This window comes from Artibeus jamaicensis, unplaced genomic scaffold (assembly GCF_021234435.1).
Source record: "Artibeus jamaicensis isolate MK-2021 breed Jamaican fruit bat unplaced genomic scaffold, CSHL_Jam_final contig_47, whole genome shotgun sequence".
In the NCBI taxonomy this organism is placed as follows: domain Eukaryota; kingdom Metazoa; phylum Chordata; class Mammalia; order Chiroptera; family Phyllostomidae; genus Artibeus; species Artibeus jamaicensis.
Genome location: NW_026521848.1, coordinates 1145408 through 1159786, shown reverse-complemented (window position 1 = coordinate 1159786; position 14379 = coordinate 1145408). Strand labels below are relative to the sequence as shown.

At 47.9% G+C, this 14379-nt stretch overlaps 2 protein-coding genes across 7 annotated transcripts in view; one reads left to right on the top strand and one right to left on the bottom strand.

Moving 5' to 3' along the window:
- FCGBP (Fc gamma binding protein) overlaps positions 1-14379 on the bottom strand; it is an 86525-nt gene that overhangs the window by 55927 nt on the left and 16219 nt on the right. The window lies entirely within an intron of this gene.
- On the top strand, positions 3112-11321 carry PSMC4 (proteasome 26S subunit, ATPase 4). The gene is made up of 11 exons (XM_037133449.2): positions 3112-3218; positions 4107-4205; positions 4330-4516; positions 6153-6299; positions 6382-6491; positions 6597-6690; positions 10016-10183; positions 10268-10344; positions 10467-10635; positions 10849-10904; positions 11093-11321. Exons 1-11 carry the CDS (start codon positions 3183-3185, stop codon positions 11204-11206), a joined length of 1257 nt encoding a protein of 418 aa, XP_036989344.1. The 5' UTR covers positions 3112-3182; the 3' UTR covers positions 11207-11321.

Below are 14379 nucleotides of genomic sequence, written 5' to 3'. Positions count from 1 at the left end.
CTGTCTAATTTACTTGTCTTCTGGCTTCTGTATGCCTCACTCAGGGCTTTGAAGACCCAGATCTGGGAACATCCTTACTCAAAACAAGAGCTGCACAAGACTTCTTTCAGAAGGCAGTGTAGTTGAGAGGAAAACATCGGTGGGCTTAACCAGGAGAGAGAAATTTTAATTAACTGGGCTGGTCCCTGCTCTGGTTAGATGACCACATAGTTAAATGCCCATCTGTTAAGTGACCTAGATGGCTAGTTTGTAACTGGAGGTTGGGAGAGAAGGTAAACATGATTGGGTTCAAGCCAAGGTGGGGCCAGCATGACAAACTCCCTAAGTGATTTGATTTCCACTTCCTTGAGAATGACTAGCTTACCTGTTGAAGATCATCAGCAAATCCAAATACTATCACATAAAGTTAAGAGCTCAGGCTCTGAATCTGAATACCAGCTCTACCATTTACTTGCTGTGTGATATTGGGCATGTGACTTAACCTCTCTGAGCCTTGTTTCTCATGTAGGACCTAAAAAAGTAGGAAGTAAAACAAGAGATCCCACTACAAATCTCACTAATTCGGGATTAAGTTAGAATTCCCTGTCATAAAGTAAGGATTCTATATAAATGGTGATTACTCTTACTATCCTCTTCCTAAGGCTGTTGTATCAAATGAGATCATGAGGTAAAGTACTTAGTAAAGAACCAGGTACATAGTCAGTGTTCAGGGATGGTTATTTATTATTATTTCCCATAAAAATTCCAAAGGAATACATTGATCTGTCGTTGCTAAGAGGGGAAGAGAGAACTTAGTGATGATCTGACTGGGTTTGGGGGTTAGAGGCAAACCTCTCACATAGGTTTGAATCTAAAGCCTGGAAACCGGGAGGATGGAGAACAGGGGGCAAGGAGGAAAATGATGGATTCCATTTGAAGTGATAGGTTCTAAGCTTCAAGTAGAAATCTGCCATGACTTTTGGGTGTTAGGTGGAAACCCGGAAGATGGAACTAAGAGTTGTCAAAGCAAAGAAAAAAGGAAGCATTTGTTTTCCTCTTTTGTGGAAATAAAAACACTAGGACCTTAAACCATGAAGGCAGGGACCAGATCTAATTAATCTTTGTGTTCCTCCATTGTAGGGCTGGGACTGAGGAGGAGCCACCATTTTTCTTTGTGACTTATTGGGAGTGACTTTCTCTCTGTCTTAGCCTTAGTTTCCTCATCTGTAAAGTGAGGAAAAGCAAACCTCCCTCTGAGAGTGTTTTAGGAAGTCAGAGGTCATGGTTCAGAAATTGCCCGGCTAAAAGTAAATGCACAAATGGTATCTGGTGCGACAACCAACCATACACCCCCAAGAATGGGAAAAAAATGTGAAGACAGACAATATTAAATGAATGGACAACTGATGAAAGTGTAAGTTAGTATAATTTGACACTGTCCACTAAAGCTAAACCCATACCTGCCCTATGACCAGCAATACCACTTTTGAGTGTATTCTCTCATATTCGTATGTTTATCAAAGAAACATACTAGAATATTTATAATACCTGTATAGCCCCAAACTGGAAACTATTCAGTTTTAGGCATATTCTGAATGGAAACCAGACAGAAATGAAAAGGAAAGAACTATTTCTATATACCACATGAATCTTGCAAACATACGTTAAATAAAAGAAGCCACACATACAATACACACTGTATGGGTTCAAAGAGAGTTTGAAACAAACAAAAGCAATCTGTGCTGTTAGAAATCAGGTAAGCCATAACTTTCCAAGGGGATGGGTGGCAGAAAGAGAGCATGTGCAGGGATTGTGGGAGCTGCTGATGTTTGGTGTCTTGATATGAGTACTGGCTGTACAGGTGTGCTCATTTTGTGTAAATTCATTCAACTATAAACTAACAAATAGTATTGGTACATGTCTCTGTATTTATACTTAAATAAAACGTTTATGGGTACACTTCATTTTACTGTGCTTTGTTTTACTGTGTTTCGCAAATATTTTTTTAAGGATTGTGGCAACCCTTTGTGGAGCAAGTCAATTGGCACCATTTTTCCAATAGCATTTGCTCACTGTATGTCTCACATTTTGGTAATTCTCTATTTTAAACGTTTTCATTCCTGTTATATTTGTTATAGTGATTAGGGTTATTATGTGAAGACTTTTAACCCATAATTAGGGTTACTATGTGAGGAATTTTTGGTTTATCTGTGGTTGCAGATTATCATGAAAATTATGCATGGGCCTTTCTTTTGCTCATCGGTTTTCGTTAACGTTTGTATATTTAACATGTGGCCCAAGACAACTCTTCTTCCAGTGTGGCCCAGAGAGGCCAAAACGTTGGACACCCTGCCTTAGAAGAAAGGAAGGGGGGGGGGGGAATGGGGCGGCTGTCAGGTATATTACCTTAGTAGTGAAGATCAGGAACTGATTGGCTGAAGCCCGACTGATTGGCTTAAAATTCCACTCCTGGGAGTGGCTAAAACTGCAATTAGTAGGTTAGTTACCAAGTTTTGGCTTGGTGACTGGTTTAGCAAAAGCAATACCATTTTGGCCTGTTGTTTCCTCCTTTTCTCCCTTCTTCCCTCCCTTCCCTTTTTTAGCAGCTGTGTGACTCGACTTCTGACACCACGCTTATTTTCTCCAGCCCTCACATGCCTGGGTTCTACTAGATTCTCTGCTAACGCTAACCAAGGTTTGGGGTTGAGGCCCAGGGTCATAGCCCGTTAACCCGGGCTTTCAGACCCTTCTACGGACAATCCGCCCGCGACGCCCACGTGGAGCTCCCCCGAACGGCGCCCCAGGCGTCTCCAGCCCCGCCATTAAATAAGGGCGAAGTGCACTTGGCCGCCAAACTTCCTGACAGATTTCTGATAAACCAATTGAAAGAGCGGCAGAGCAGTGCCTCCTACGACGGAAAAACCATGACCGACAAGGTAGCGCCACCACGCGATACTGCGCACGCGCACCTCCGGGGCCAGTCGCACGCGGTACTAGGTGGGGAAAGCTCCAGACCTTATCTTGGGGGCGGAGCCCAGGGCAAGGACCTCCTTTCCCTCTCTCTTACCCTTCCCATTCCGCTCGCTCTCGGCGACGTCTTAAACTACGTTTCCCACAATCCACCCAGGCCCTCGCCTTCCGGTGGCGGCAGCGGAAGCGGTGACTGGCGCTGGCCGGGCCGCACACAGGCGGGCTTGGTCACTATGGAGGAGATAGGTATCCTGGTGGAGAAAGCTCAGGTCAGGTGGGGCCTGGCTCTCGGGGACGGGGCACGACTGATCTGAGTGGGGTGCTGAGTGACTGCCGAGATCCGGTCCGGGTCGGGGTGATTTTGGAGCCCTCAGTGGAAAGCTTTGTGCAGTATCGGGGCCTGGGCTGAGGAGCTGAGTGATGTTAGAATGGCAGTAAGGCTCGGAACGCTGGCATGGGGGAATGAGTGACGTTAGAGGTTCTTTGAGTCCGAATGATTTAGAGGTCTCTCTGAGAGTGCCTAGTGACATCCGGGCCCTGGCGGGGCTGGGGATAGGGTGGGGTGAAGAGGGATGTGTGGGACTCGGCCTTAGGCTGAATGATATCGGAGGCTGGGCAGGGTTGCTGACTGATGTTCGGGTCTTGGCTGGCGTTGGAGGGCTAAGTAGTAGCTGTGGTCTGGCCGAGGAATGTTTGGGGCCTACCCGGGAAACTGGATGACATAAAGGCCTAATGTTGAGTTGTGAGTTCTGTGACCTGAGGAGTCTTTGGGGGCGGGGGGGGGCAGTAACTGGGTGATTCCACGACTTTTTGAAGGCATGATGACTTTAACAGCCTATATGTGAGCCATACGACGTGAAGAACCCGTTGAGGGGGCTGGAAGGCATTGGGGTCTGGTATGGAGTTGATGAGACTTTTAGGCTCTAGTTAGGTGAAATTGGGAACATGTCACAAGTGGCATATGATAGCAAAAGACCTGTTTGGGTGGCTAATTGACGTCAGGGTCTTATTAAGGTGCTGCATGGTTTCCAGAGTCTATTTAGAGGGTCTGAATTATGGTAGGAGCCTGTTAGGGGATGACTGATTCCATGGTTAAGTCAGAGTCTCTCATGAGAGGGACCCTCTTCCTCCAACCTGCACTTCCCACCTTGGTTTAGGATGAGATCCCAGCATTGTCAGTGTCACGGCCCCAGACTGGCCTGTCCTTCCTGGGACCTGAGCCTGAGGACTTGGAGGACCTCTACAGCCGCTACAAGGTACATTTACCCCCAATCCAGACCCCGAACAGGGTCCAATGTCCCACACTTCCACCACCTTTCACTACTCCCTGGCTTAACAAGGCCTGGAGCCATCCCCTGCGTCTCCCTTCTCTGCTCACAGAAGCTGCAGCAAGAGCTGGAATTTCTGGAGGTGCAGGAGGAATATATCAAGGATGAGCAGAAGAACCTGAAGAAGGAATTCCTCCATGCCCAGGAGGAGGTGAAGCGAATCCAGAGCATCCCACTGGTTATAGGGCAGTTTCTGGAGGCTGTGGATCAGAACACAGCTATTGTGGGCTCCACCACAGGTGCGTGTGGGGGGCGTGGGGAATACGCCGTTTACTCATCTGTTCATTGAACAACTGGTGAATGTTTCCTGGCATATGCCAGGAACTGTGCTGGGGTCTTGTGACGGCAAACAATGCAAGACAGTGTAATGGTGTTTTTCCAAGTATTTTGGGTCTGATGCGAAAGTGGAAGTATATCTTACATTCTCTCTCCCTCTGTGCATGTGTGTGTGTGTATAGTTTATGTAGTAAAAGTTTGACTAAATGTTATTTAGCCTTACAACGTCAGACATTCTCTAACTGCTTTTTCATTCTATTCTAGTCTTTTATTTTAAACCTTGCTCTGGTCATGACTCTCTAAGTTGATTCCATGACTACTTCTGGGTTGGGACGTGCACTTTGAAACTATGAGTACACCTGGCTGGTGTAGCTCAGTGGATTGAGCGCGGGCCTGCAAACCAGAGGATCGCAGTTCGATTCCCAGTCAGGGCACATGCCTGGGTTGCAGGCCAGTTCCCAGCAGGGGACACACAAGAGGCAACCATACATTGATGTTTCTCTCCCTCTCTCCTTCCCTTCCCCTCCCCTCTAGAGATAAATGAATAAAATCTTTAAAAAAAAGAAAGAAAAGAAACTATGAGTACAGTGTTAAGAGACTGGGCTCTGGTAAGGACTTAGTATATGGAAGCTGCTGTCATTAACATGGGTCCGGGCTCTGCCTTCATGATGGTCATTGTCTCCGTATCTTATCTGTCTTTCCTGCTTCTGCCCTCTGCTCCCCTGGACCAAGCCATGTTCTGGTAAAGGTTGTAGGGAAGTGTGTGTGACTGGGCCTAGAACTGGACTGAAGGGCCGTTCATGAGGTAGTGAAGGGAGAAGAGATCCAGAATGAGGCCCATGTCTTTGACCGGTAGGACACGGGGACAGTGGGGCTTTCCCTGAGGTGGCAACATGGTCAGAGGAGTAGATTTACAAGGAGACAGTGAGGACAGTCTAGGACATCACAGGGAGGTGTCTGGGAGGCTTACTGGATGGCCAAGTCTGAAGGTCAGGAGAGAGACTGAGACTGGAAGGAGACGTGTACGTCACTACCATAAACACAGAGAGGGGATTGGAGAGGTGAGACAAGTCTGAGTGAGCAGGAGAGAGTTGGTGCAGAGACCCGGGTGGTAGGACCTGAACCAGGGCAGGACCCCAGGAGAGGGGAGGAGAGATTGGTTGCAGGGACATTCAGGAGGCTGGGTGGAAGGTCATAGTGACTAATGGGTCGTAGTGACTGAAGAACTGTGAAGGGAAGAGGAGAAAAGCCCAGGATGAGGCATGGGACTCTTGCTAGTGACTAGGGACCATGGGCCCGCCTGAGACAGATCCAGGAGGAGCAGCACAATTTGGGGGAAAATACGGAGAACATGTAGGAACTCAGTGGTGAGAGATAGCCAAGAGAAAGCCAGGGAAAAGTCAGGCGGAAGCCTTCCGGGAGGCTGCTGAACAGCAGGGGGTGTGTGTGAACCTGAGGGACAGACTAGAGGTGAGGTGGGGCAGTCTGGGTCTGAGCGAGAGATAATGGTGACCTGGAGGGCACAACCGTGACGTCGAGGGGAGAGGACAGTTCTAGCACTTCTCATTTTCCCCTCTCCCTTTCTTTCCCTTCCCAAAGGCTCCAACTACTACGTGCGCATCCTGAGCACCATCGACCGGGAGCTGCTCAAGCCCAATGCCTCCGTGGCCCTCCACAAGCACAGCAATGCACTGGTGGATGTGCTGCCTCCCGAGGCAGACAGCAGTATCATGATGCTCACTTCAGGTGAGGGGGGAGCCTGGGGCCAGAGGGGCCTGAGAGGACCCGGTGGGCCAGGCTGGGAGTCCCAGCTCCGCTCTCCCACCAGACCAGAAGCCAGATGTGATGTATGCAGACATCGGCGGCATGGACATCCAGAAGCAGGAGGTGCGGGAGGCCGTGGAGCTCCCGCTTACACACTTCGAGCTCTACAAGCAGGTGAGGAGCAGCAGTGGCAGGGAAGGGAAAGAAAGGCCCTGCGGAGTTTCGGGTTGGTGACAGGACTCCCTGGCTCATCCTTCTTTCTCTACTTCTACATTTCAGATAGGCATCGATCCTCCCCGGGGCGTCCTCATGTACGGCCCGCCCGGCTGTGGGAAGACCATGTTGGCCAAGGCCGTGGCTCATCACACCACTGGTGAGCCACTCAGTCTCCCTCGGGCTCCGGCCTGGGCTTCTCCAGCCTTGCTCCCTGCTCTCTCATCCTCCCCAGGAAGTGGCACAGCACGGTGATTAGGAACACTGGCTCTGGGGTCAGAAGCCCCATGCTGCCTCTTACTCATTGGCTGTGTAGTCATGGACAGGTGACTTAACTTCGCGCCTTAATTTCCTTATCTCATAGAAGACTCACCTCACAGGATGATTGTGAGAATTAACAGAATAGTTCATTGTTTTACTACAGTGGGTTGTGACCCATTAGTAATTAGAAATTCCAATTCATGGATTGCAACCAGCATTTTATTTTTTAATTTTTTTAGTATATTTTATTGACTATACTATTACAGTTGTTCCATTTTTTTCCTCCCCTTTATCCTCCTCTGCTCTGCACCCCTCCTCCCTCCAGCATCCCCGCCCCTCACCCCTGCTTAGTTTATGTTCATGGGTCATACATAGAAGTTCTTCGGCTTCTTCATTTCCTGTACTATTCCTAACCTCCCTGTCTATTTTGTGTCTGCCACTTATGCTTCTTATTCCCTGGGCCTTTTCCACCCATTCTCCCCTCCTGCTCCCCACTGATAATTGTCCATGTGACCTCCATTTCTGTGATTCTCTTCCTGTTCTAGTTGTTTGTTTAGCTTGTTTTTTTAGGTTCAGTTGTTGATAGTTGTACGTTTGTTGTCATTTTACTGTTCATAGTTTTGTTCTTTTTCTTTTTCTTAGATAAGTTCCTTCAACATTTCATATAATAAGAGCTTGGTGATGATGAACTCCTTTAACTTTATCTTGGAATCACTTTTTCTGCCCTATCATTCTAAATGATAGCTTTGTCGGATAGAGTAATCTTGGATGGAGGTCCTTGCTTTTCATGACTTGGAATACTTCTTTCCAGCCCCTTCTTGCCTATAAGGTCTCTTTTCAGAAATCAGTTCACAGTCTTATGGGCACTCCTTTGTAGGTAATTGTTTCTTTTTCTCTTGCTGTTTTTAAGATTCTCTCCTTATCTTTCATCTTGGCTAATGTAATAATGATGTGCCTTGGTGTGTTCCTCCTTGGGTCCAACTTCTTTGGGACTCTCTGAGCTTCCTGGACTTCCTGGAAGTCTATTACCTTTACCAGATTGGGGAAGTTCTCCTTCATTATTTTTTCAAATAAGTTTTCCATTTCTTGCTCTTCCTGTTCTCCTTCTGGTACCCCTATGATTCAGATATTGAAACATTTAAAATTGTCCAGGAAGTTCCTAAGCCTCTCCTCATTTTTTTTTGAATTCTTGTTTCTTCATTCTGTTCCATTTGAATGTTTCTTCCTTCTCCTCCAAATCATTGATTTGAGTCCCTGTTTCCTTTCCTTCACTGTTGGTTCCCTGTATACTTTTTAAAAATTTTTACTTATTTATCTTTAGAAGGGAAGGGAAGGAGAGAGGAAGAGAAATATCAATGTATGGTTGCTTCTCGTGTGGCCCCTGCTGGGAACTGGCCTGCAACCCAGGCATGTGCCCTGACTGGGAATCGAACTGCGATCCTCTGGTTCGCAGGCCCGTGCTCCATCCACTGAGCTACACCAGCCAGGGCGGTTCCCTGTATACTTTTACTTCACTTTGCATAACCTTCACTTTTTCCTCTATTTTGCAACCATACTCCATCATTTCTATGAGCATCTGGATTACCAGTGTTTTGAACTCTGTATTTGAATGATCAGTTATTTTTCTGGAATTTTTATCTATTTTTTATTTGGGCCCTATTTGTCTCACACACCTGTTGTGTGTAGGGGGTGGAGCCTTAGGTATTTGCCAGGGTGGGGCAGCCCACTTTGCTGCATCGTGGTGCTGTATGTGGGGAAGGGGTCAGAGGTGGAACGATGCCACAACCAGCATTTTTAATAATGAAACAGAAGGTGTAAGAGTCCATCCCACATAGTGAGATGTCGTGCTGTTTTGATCGCTTCACACGCCTGTCTATTGTGGTGGTTTATAAAGGTATTCTGGTAGGTTCCAGTCAAAATGTCAGGAAGTCAATGTATTATTGTTTATAAAGCATCAAGTCAAGGCTCAGCACATCTTAAAATCCTAATACATGTGAGGCAGGGAGTAGCAGGCAATGGTTTAGCAGTGGATTTTCTGGACCAAACTGCTGGGTTTGAATTCTGGCTCCCCTACAACCGTTTATGTAAGTTAGTACTACTTATGCAAGTTAGTTTATGTAACTGCTCAGCAAGTTAGCCTCTCTGTGATTCCTGTTTCCTATATTTCTGGGTTCAGAGGATTAAATCAATATAAAGCTTCGAGAAGCATACCTGGCACTTAGTAAGTAGGCAGTGAATGTCAGCCATTGTCATTATTATTCGCTTGCTTAGCAGTTCATTAGACTTCTGCTCTCCCAGCCTCTGTGCTGAGATACAGCAGTGAGTCAGAATTGTCCCCTCTCCCCGGCCTTGGAGAAGCTCCCAGCATGGCTGAGGGAACGGAACTAAACACATAGGACATAGTCATTCGTTTAATATACACTGAGTGCCTAATATGTGCCAGGCTGTGTTCTAAGTGCTGGGGACACGGCAGTGGACAGAACAAAGTCTCCATTCCTCGTGGAGTCATGGAGGTGGTACCTTAGCTGGGGAAGCTCTTGAACAGATAAGTGAATGGACTGTCTGTCACACAGTGCTGAATTCATGAAGAGAACAACTAAGCAGAATAAGGGGATAGAGAATAATCGCAACTTTATATGTTAACCTTTAAGAATGAGCTAAAAAGGAGGGAACCAGAACCTGTCTTCATCTCCATTGCCAGTTGTCAATTATGTCAGAAGATGTGCTTGTGGTCCCTGATTCTTGCAAGATATTCAGAAGTGGGTCCTTATAGCAAAGGGGAAGTTGGAGCCCGTAGTGAGGTAATAGGATGTCTTTGTATATGGCACCCTATCTACCTTCTTACTAAGTTTTCAAGTGCTCTAGAAATTGAGTTCCTTCTGTATCTGAACTCCACGGATGTCTCTAGCGCTTCTCTATATAGACACGTTGAAGCACATACGCATTTTTCTTAAATGTCCCGATTGTTAAACGTTAGAGGGGAGGAAGACCCATCTGTGTATAGGGTTCACTATTTGTGCTGCTGGGTGACCGTGGGGTGCAGGCAGATGGCTGGTCCTCGATGCTGCATCTAGACTCAGTGCAGGGTGTTAGAGAATGGCCTGGTTACTTGCAGGGGGCATTCAAAGGAAGGGACGTCCTCGGGGAATTCCTAGTTTCGGTCACAGCAGACAAGGCCCCACAGGAGGCCCATCCCTGTCTAACCCTTGTCATCTTGCCATCAGCTGCATTTATCCGGGTTGTGGGCTCAGAGTTTGTACAGAAGTACCTGGGTGAGGGCCCCCGCATGGTCCGGGATGTGTTCCGTCTGGCCAAGGAGAACGCACCTGCCATCATCTTCATAGACGAGATCGATGCCATAGCCACCAAGAGATTTGATGCCCAGACAGGGGGTGAGTGATGCCCGAACAGGGACTGGGGTCTTGGGCAGGCCTGTCATACGTAATGCCTCGGACTGACTGTGTTGCATTCTCCAGCTGACAGAGAGGTTCAGAGGATCCTGCTCGAGCTGCTAAATCAAATGGATGGATTCGACCAGAATGTCAATGTCAAGGTTCGGGGTTTGTGATGGGCAGGTGTGGTATGGGAATCGGGAAGGTGGGGCTGGCATGTGAGGGGGTGGCAAGGAGGAGGTAGTAGGGACAGAGGTCTCAACTGGCCTGTCCCCAATGCCAGGTGATCATGGCAACGAACAGAGCAGACACCCTAGATCCTGCCCTGCTGCGGCCAGGACGTCTTGACCGTAAAATCGAATTTCCACTCCCTGACCGCCGCCAAAAGAGATTGATTTTCTCCACTATCACCAGCAAGATGAATCTCTCTGAGGAGGTTGACTTGGAAGATTGTATCCTGTTCTAGAAGTGAGGGGAGGGTCACATTTGGGAATGAGGACTGGCTCTTTCCTTCCACCTCTTCCGTCACCATGACCCACATTGTGGAGGTGGGACACCAAAGTCCAGGGAAGGGCGTGGTGACAAAGACGGCCCGAGGATGACTTCCAGCTCCAAGCATCCACCCCATCGCGCCGGGAATGGTTTCCTTAACTCATCCGCTGCAGACGTGGCCCGACCAGATAAGATTTCAGGAGCGGATATCAATTCCATCTGTCAGGAGGTGAGTGAGAATTTTTCTCTGGATCCAGGCCGGGGTGGGTGCAGACCCTCCCTCTTGGAGAGCACTCTGCTGCGATTCTTCCATCCTTCAGTGCCCGCCTGGGCCGCTGGGTCCTGTCTGCGTCGTCCTTCACCCTCACCAGAGGTGGGGAGTGCGGGGGGCCGACTTTAACTCTCACCCTTTAACAGAGTGGAATGTTGGCTGTCCGAGAGAACCGTTACATTGTTCTGGCAAAGGACTTCGAGAAAGCTTACAAGACGGTCATCAAGAAGGATGAACAGGAGCATGAGTTTTACAAGTGACCCCTCCCCTACACACAGGACTTCCCCCACTTCCCCAGCCTCTGTCCCCAAACCTAGTTCTTTTTTCTCTTTACCCAGGAGTGATTTATTCAATAAATACACAAGATTGAATCCATTTAATTTCTTCTTGGAAGTTTTAAATGCTTGGTCATCCTGGGCCTTGAATGGGACCCCCTGTGCCCCTCCTGTTCTGACAGATGAGTGGGTGAGGCACAGGGCCTAGGCTACAGCTTGAGAAGCAAAGAATTCGAACAGAATGACTTCAGAAACTTGGGGAAAGGGATGGAAAATGAACTTCAGACCATGGCCCCGACCACAAAATAAAGCCCCCCGTACATCTCCCACCCCCGTTTCGTGCAGGTAGAAGACCATCTAAGTTTATGGCGAGTCCGGCCTTCCTCACACTCCGGGAATGTCGTTGAAAGCAGCAACCCCACAGAACCCTCCAGAGCAGGGATGGGGGGATGTGGGGGGGGGGGTTGGGTGCCCTGGTTTTGTGACTGGCTCTGGCTCTTCTCCATATGGTTGTGTGGTTGTGGTTTTTTTTTTAAAGATTTTATTTATTTATCTTTAGAGGGGAAGGGAAGGAGAGGGAGAGAATATCAATGTATGGTTGCCTCTCATGCGTCCCCTGCTGGGAACTGGCCTGCAACCCAGGCATGTGCCCTGACTGGGAATGGAACCACGATCCTCTGGTTCGCAGGCCCGCACTCAATCCACTGAGCTACACCAGCCAGGGCTCTCCATATGGTTTTATCAGGGCAGAGATGCCTTTGGGTTGAACTAATTCCCCCTCTTGAGGTCTCCGCTGAGACACCTCTTCCTCTGGGCAGCCTTCCCTCACGCTCCAGTTTGGAAGGAGCCCTTCCTCGGTGCATCCCTGGCACCTTGTGTGGTCAGACTTTCTCACCGTGCTAGCTCCAGGCTGAAGCCTCCTGTACAGTAGTCAGGGATTACAGCTTGACCACAGTTCAAGTCTCAGCTATTTCTACACACAGCAGACACTCAGTCTCTTGAACAAATGTGTGGATGTTACTATACACTTTGAAGTGAGACGGGAAGAAGGTATACGGGGAAACATTTGGGGAATCGGATCTCGAAGGATTGGGTGATTCCTCCATTGATGGGCTTGGCAGGTTGAGCAGAGAAAACTTCCTCCTTCCTGGAACCTCACTAAAAGGAAAGGAAAGGAAACTGACAAGGATACAGGAGAGGAGATGGCCGCAGCGCCATGTGGGAAAGAGGCGGATACCTTCTCATGGATGTAGCAGGCCTGAGGAAACATGAGCCTGAACTAAATAAAGGGAAGCACAGAAACATCCCCATTGCACAAATCAGAGGTGCCGGGCACTGAAGGGGAGGGCTGGAAAGGACTACCCGAAAGGTTACATAAAAATCAGTTCATACGTCCAGTGCGATTAGAACCTGGCATGCACTGAATAAACAAGGTATGTTATCCCAGGCCCATGACCCTTCTGCAGCCTGGCTGAAGACTGCAGGGTTACTCTGGAAAGGCTGAACCAGTGAGCGGTCTCTGGGCTGGTGGGCCTGCAGCATGGATGGGGGCGGGGGGAGGGTTCCAATGATGGAGATGGGGTTCAGTGACAGCAGAAGGATTCCTTCTGAGGGAACAGGAGCATGAGAGAAAAGACAAAAGTGGGCTGGTAAGACACCTAGAGTCCTCATCTCTGACATTCAGTAGCTGGTAATACTAAGACTGAGGAGTTCACGAAAGCATATAACTTGGAAATACAGAAGCAAATTTCCAAAGAAACGAAAGACAGGAAGTCGTTGCCTCTTAGAAGCAGCCAGGGAAATACGGGGTGAGGGTGCCATGGGAATGCTTTTTGTTGTATTGCTGCTCTACACTTTCTACAATATTCGACCTTTTAAATCAGGCACTTAAAAATGACCATAACAAAATCACAGAAAAATTAAGTAAGAAAAAGAGGCTCTTACAAGCCAGTCAGATATGCGGAAGGAAGAGGGGAAGGAGAGGAATTGTCCAAGTGACAAAAAACCCTAAACATCAGTGAAGGGTAAAGAGATTGGGAAAAGAACAAAGCCATGCGCCCCAGAAATGACAGCAAAGAAAATAACGCAGGCAAAGGATACTGCCACAACCTGAACAGAACATCCCGTCTGGAGCTGGGATGGTGATGGAACTTGAAGCATTTGCCTTAAACTGTCACTCGGTCAGACTCATTAGTTGAATGGGCGCAGTACCCAAGTCCCAAGGGGCAGTGAGAAGAGTGTGTGAAATAACATAAGCAGCATAAAGCACTAGAGAGATGAGGAAAAACCCAAGTCCTTCCCCCAAACTGAAGGGCTCTCCTCTTGCAAGGTATTCTCTGCTTCAGTCTATGTGACAAACTGTTCCTTGGGCAGGAATGTTATCTGGTGCTTTGACTTATTTTGGTGACGTTGACCAGTGTTTGCTCAACGCCCCATTTCCTGGCAGTCTGAGGGGAGTGACCGATTTTCCAGAGATGAATCAGACTTTGTCCCTGGTGTCAATGACCTCAGCGAAGATAGGAGGCCAATTAAAGAAATTCCACAGTTAATATTTTAATAACAGGGTCTACTTTTTCTGCTTGAGAGAGTTGGCATTTCACTGGGGTCTCTGAAAAATAAGGAATCTGAAAGATGATTAGGACAGAATCTTCTCTGGTGTTCTTGTCGTTTTTACTTTTGTCCTGATCACTCATGCAACTTAAAGCTCTTGGAGAATCGTTGAGAAGATGCGGAGACTCCAGAGGTGGAGACCATGCTTTCCTTTAACCACATGACACCTCACAGGACCTTTCTCCATTTCATTTAGGTGAAAACACTCCAAACTACCAGTCAAGAGTGACCCTGGGCCCTGGCTGGTGTAGCTCAGTGGATTGAGCGCGGGCCTGCAAACCAAAGGATGGTGGTTCAATTCCCAGGCAGGGCACACGCCTGGGTTGCACACTAGTTCCCAGCAGGGGACCCACGAGAGGCAACCGTACATTGATATTTCTCTCCCTCTCTCCTTCCCTTCCCCTCTAAAGATAAATAAATAAATAAATCTAAAATGAAAAGAAATAAAAAAGACTGACCTTGGTTAACACAGTTCCTCTAGGGGTCCAAGACCTCCTGGGCATGCTCTACATTTAAAGTTACTTTCTACACTTTGAAAGTGAGCACGA

What these genes read in the sequence shown, in the direction of transcription:
- PSMC4 (XM_037133449.2), top strand. Translation starts at nt 3,183, where the DNA reads ATGGAGGAGATAGGTATCCTGGTGGAGAAAGCTCAG. An exon ending in TATCATGATGCTCACTTCAG is followed by an intron (nt 6,300 to 6,381) that starts GTGAGGGGGGAG and finishes CTCTCCCACCAG; the next exon opens with ACCAGAAGCCAGATGTGATG. An exon ending in ATTTGATGCCCAGACAGGGG is followed by an intron (nt 10,184 to 10,267) that starts GTGAGTGATGCC and finishes TGCATTCTCCAG; the next exon opens with CTGACAGAGAGGTTCAGAGG.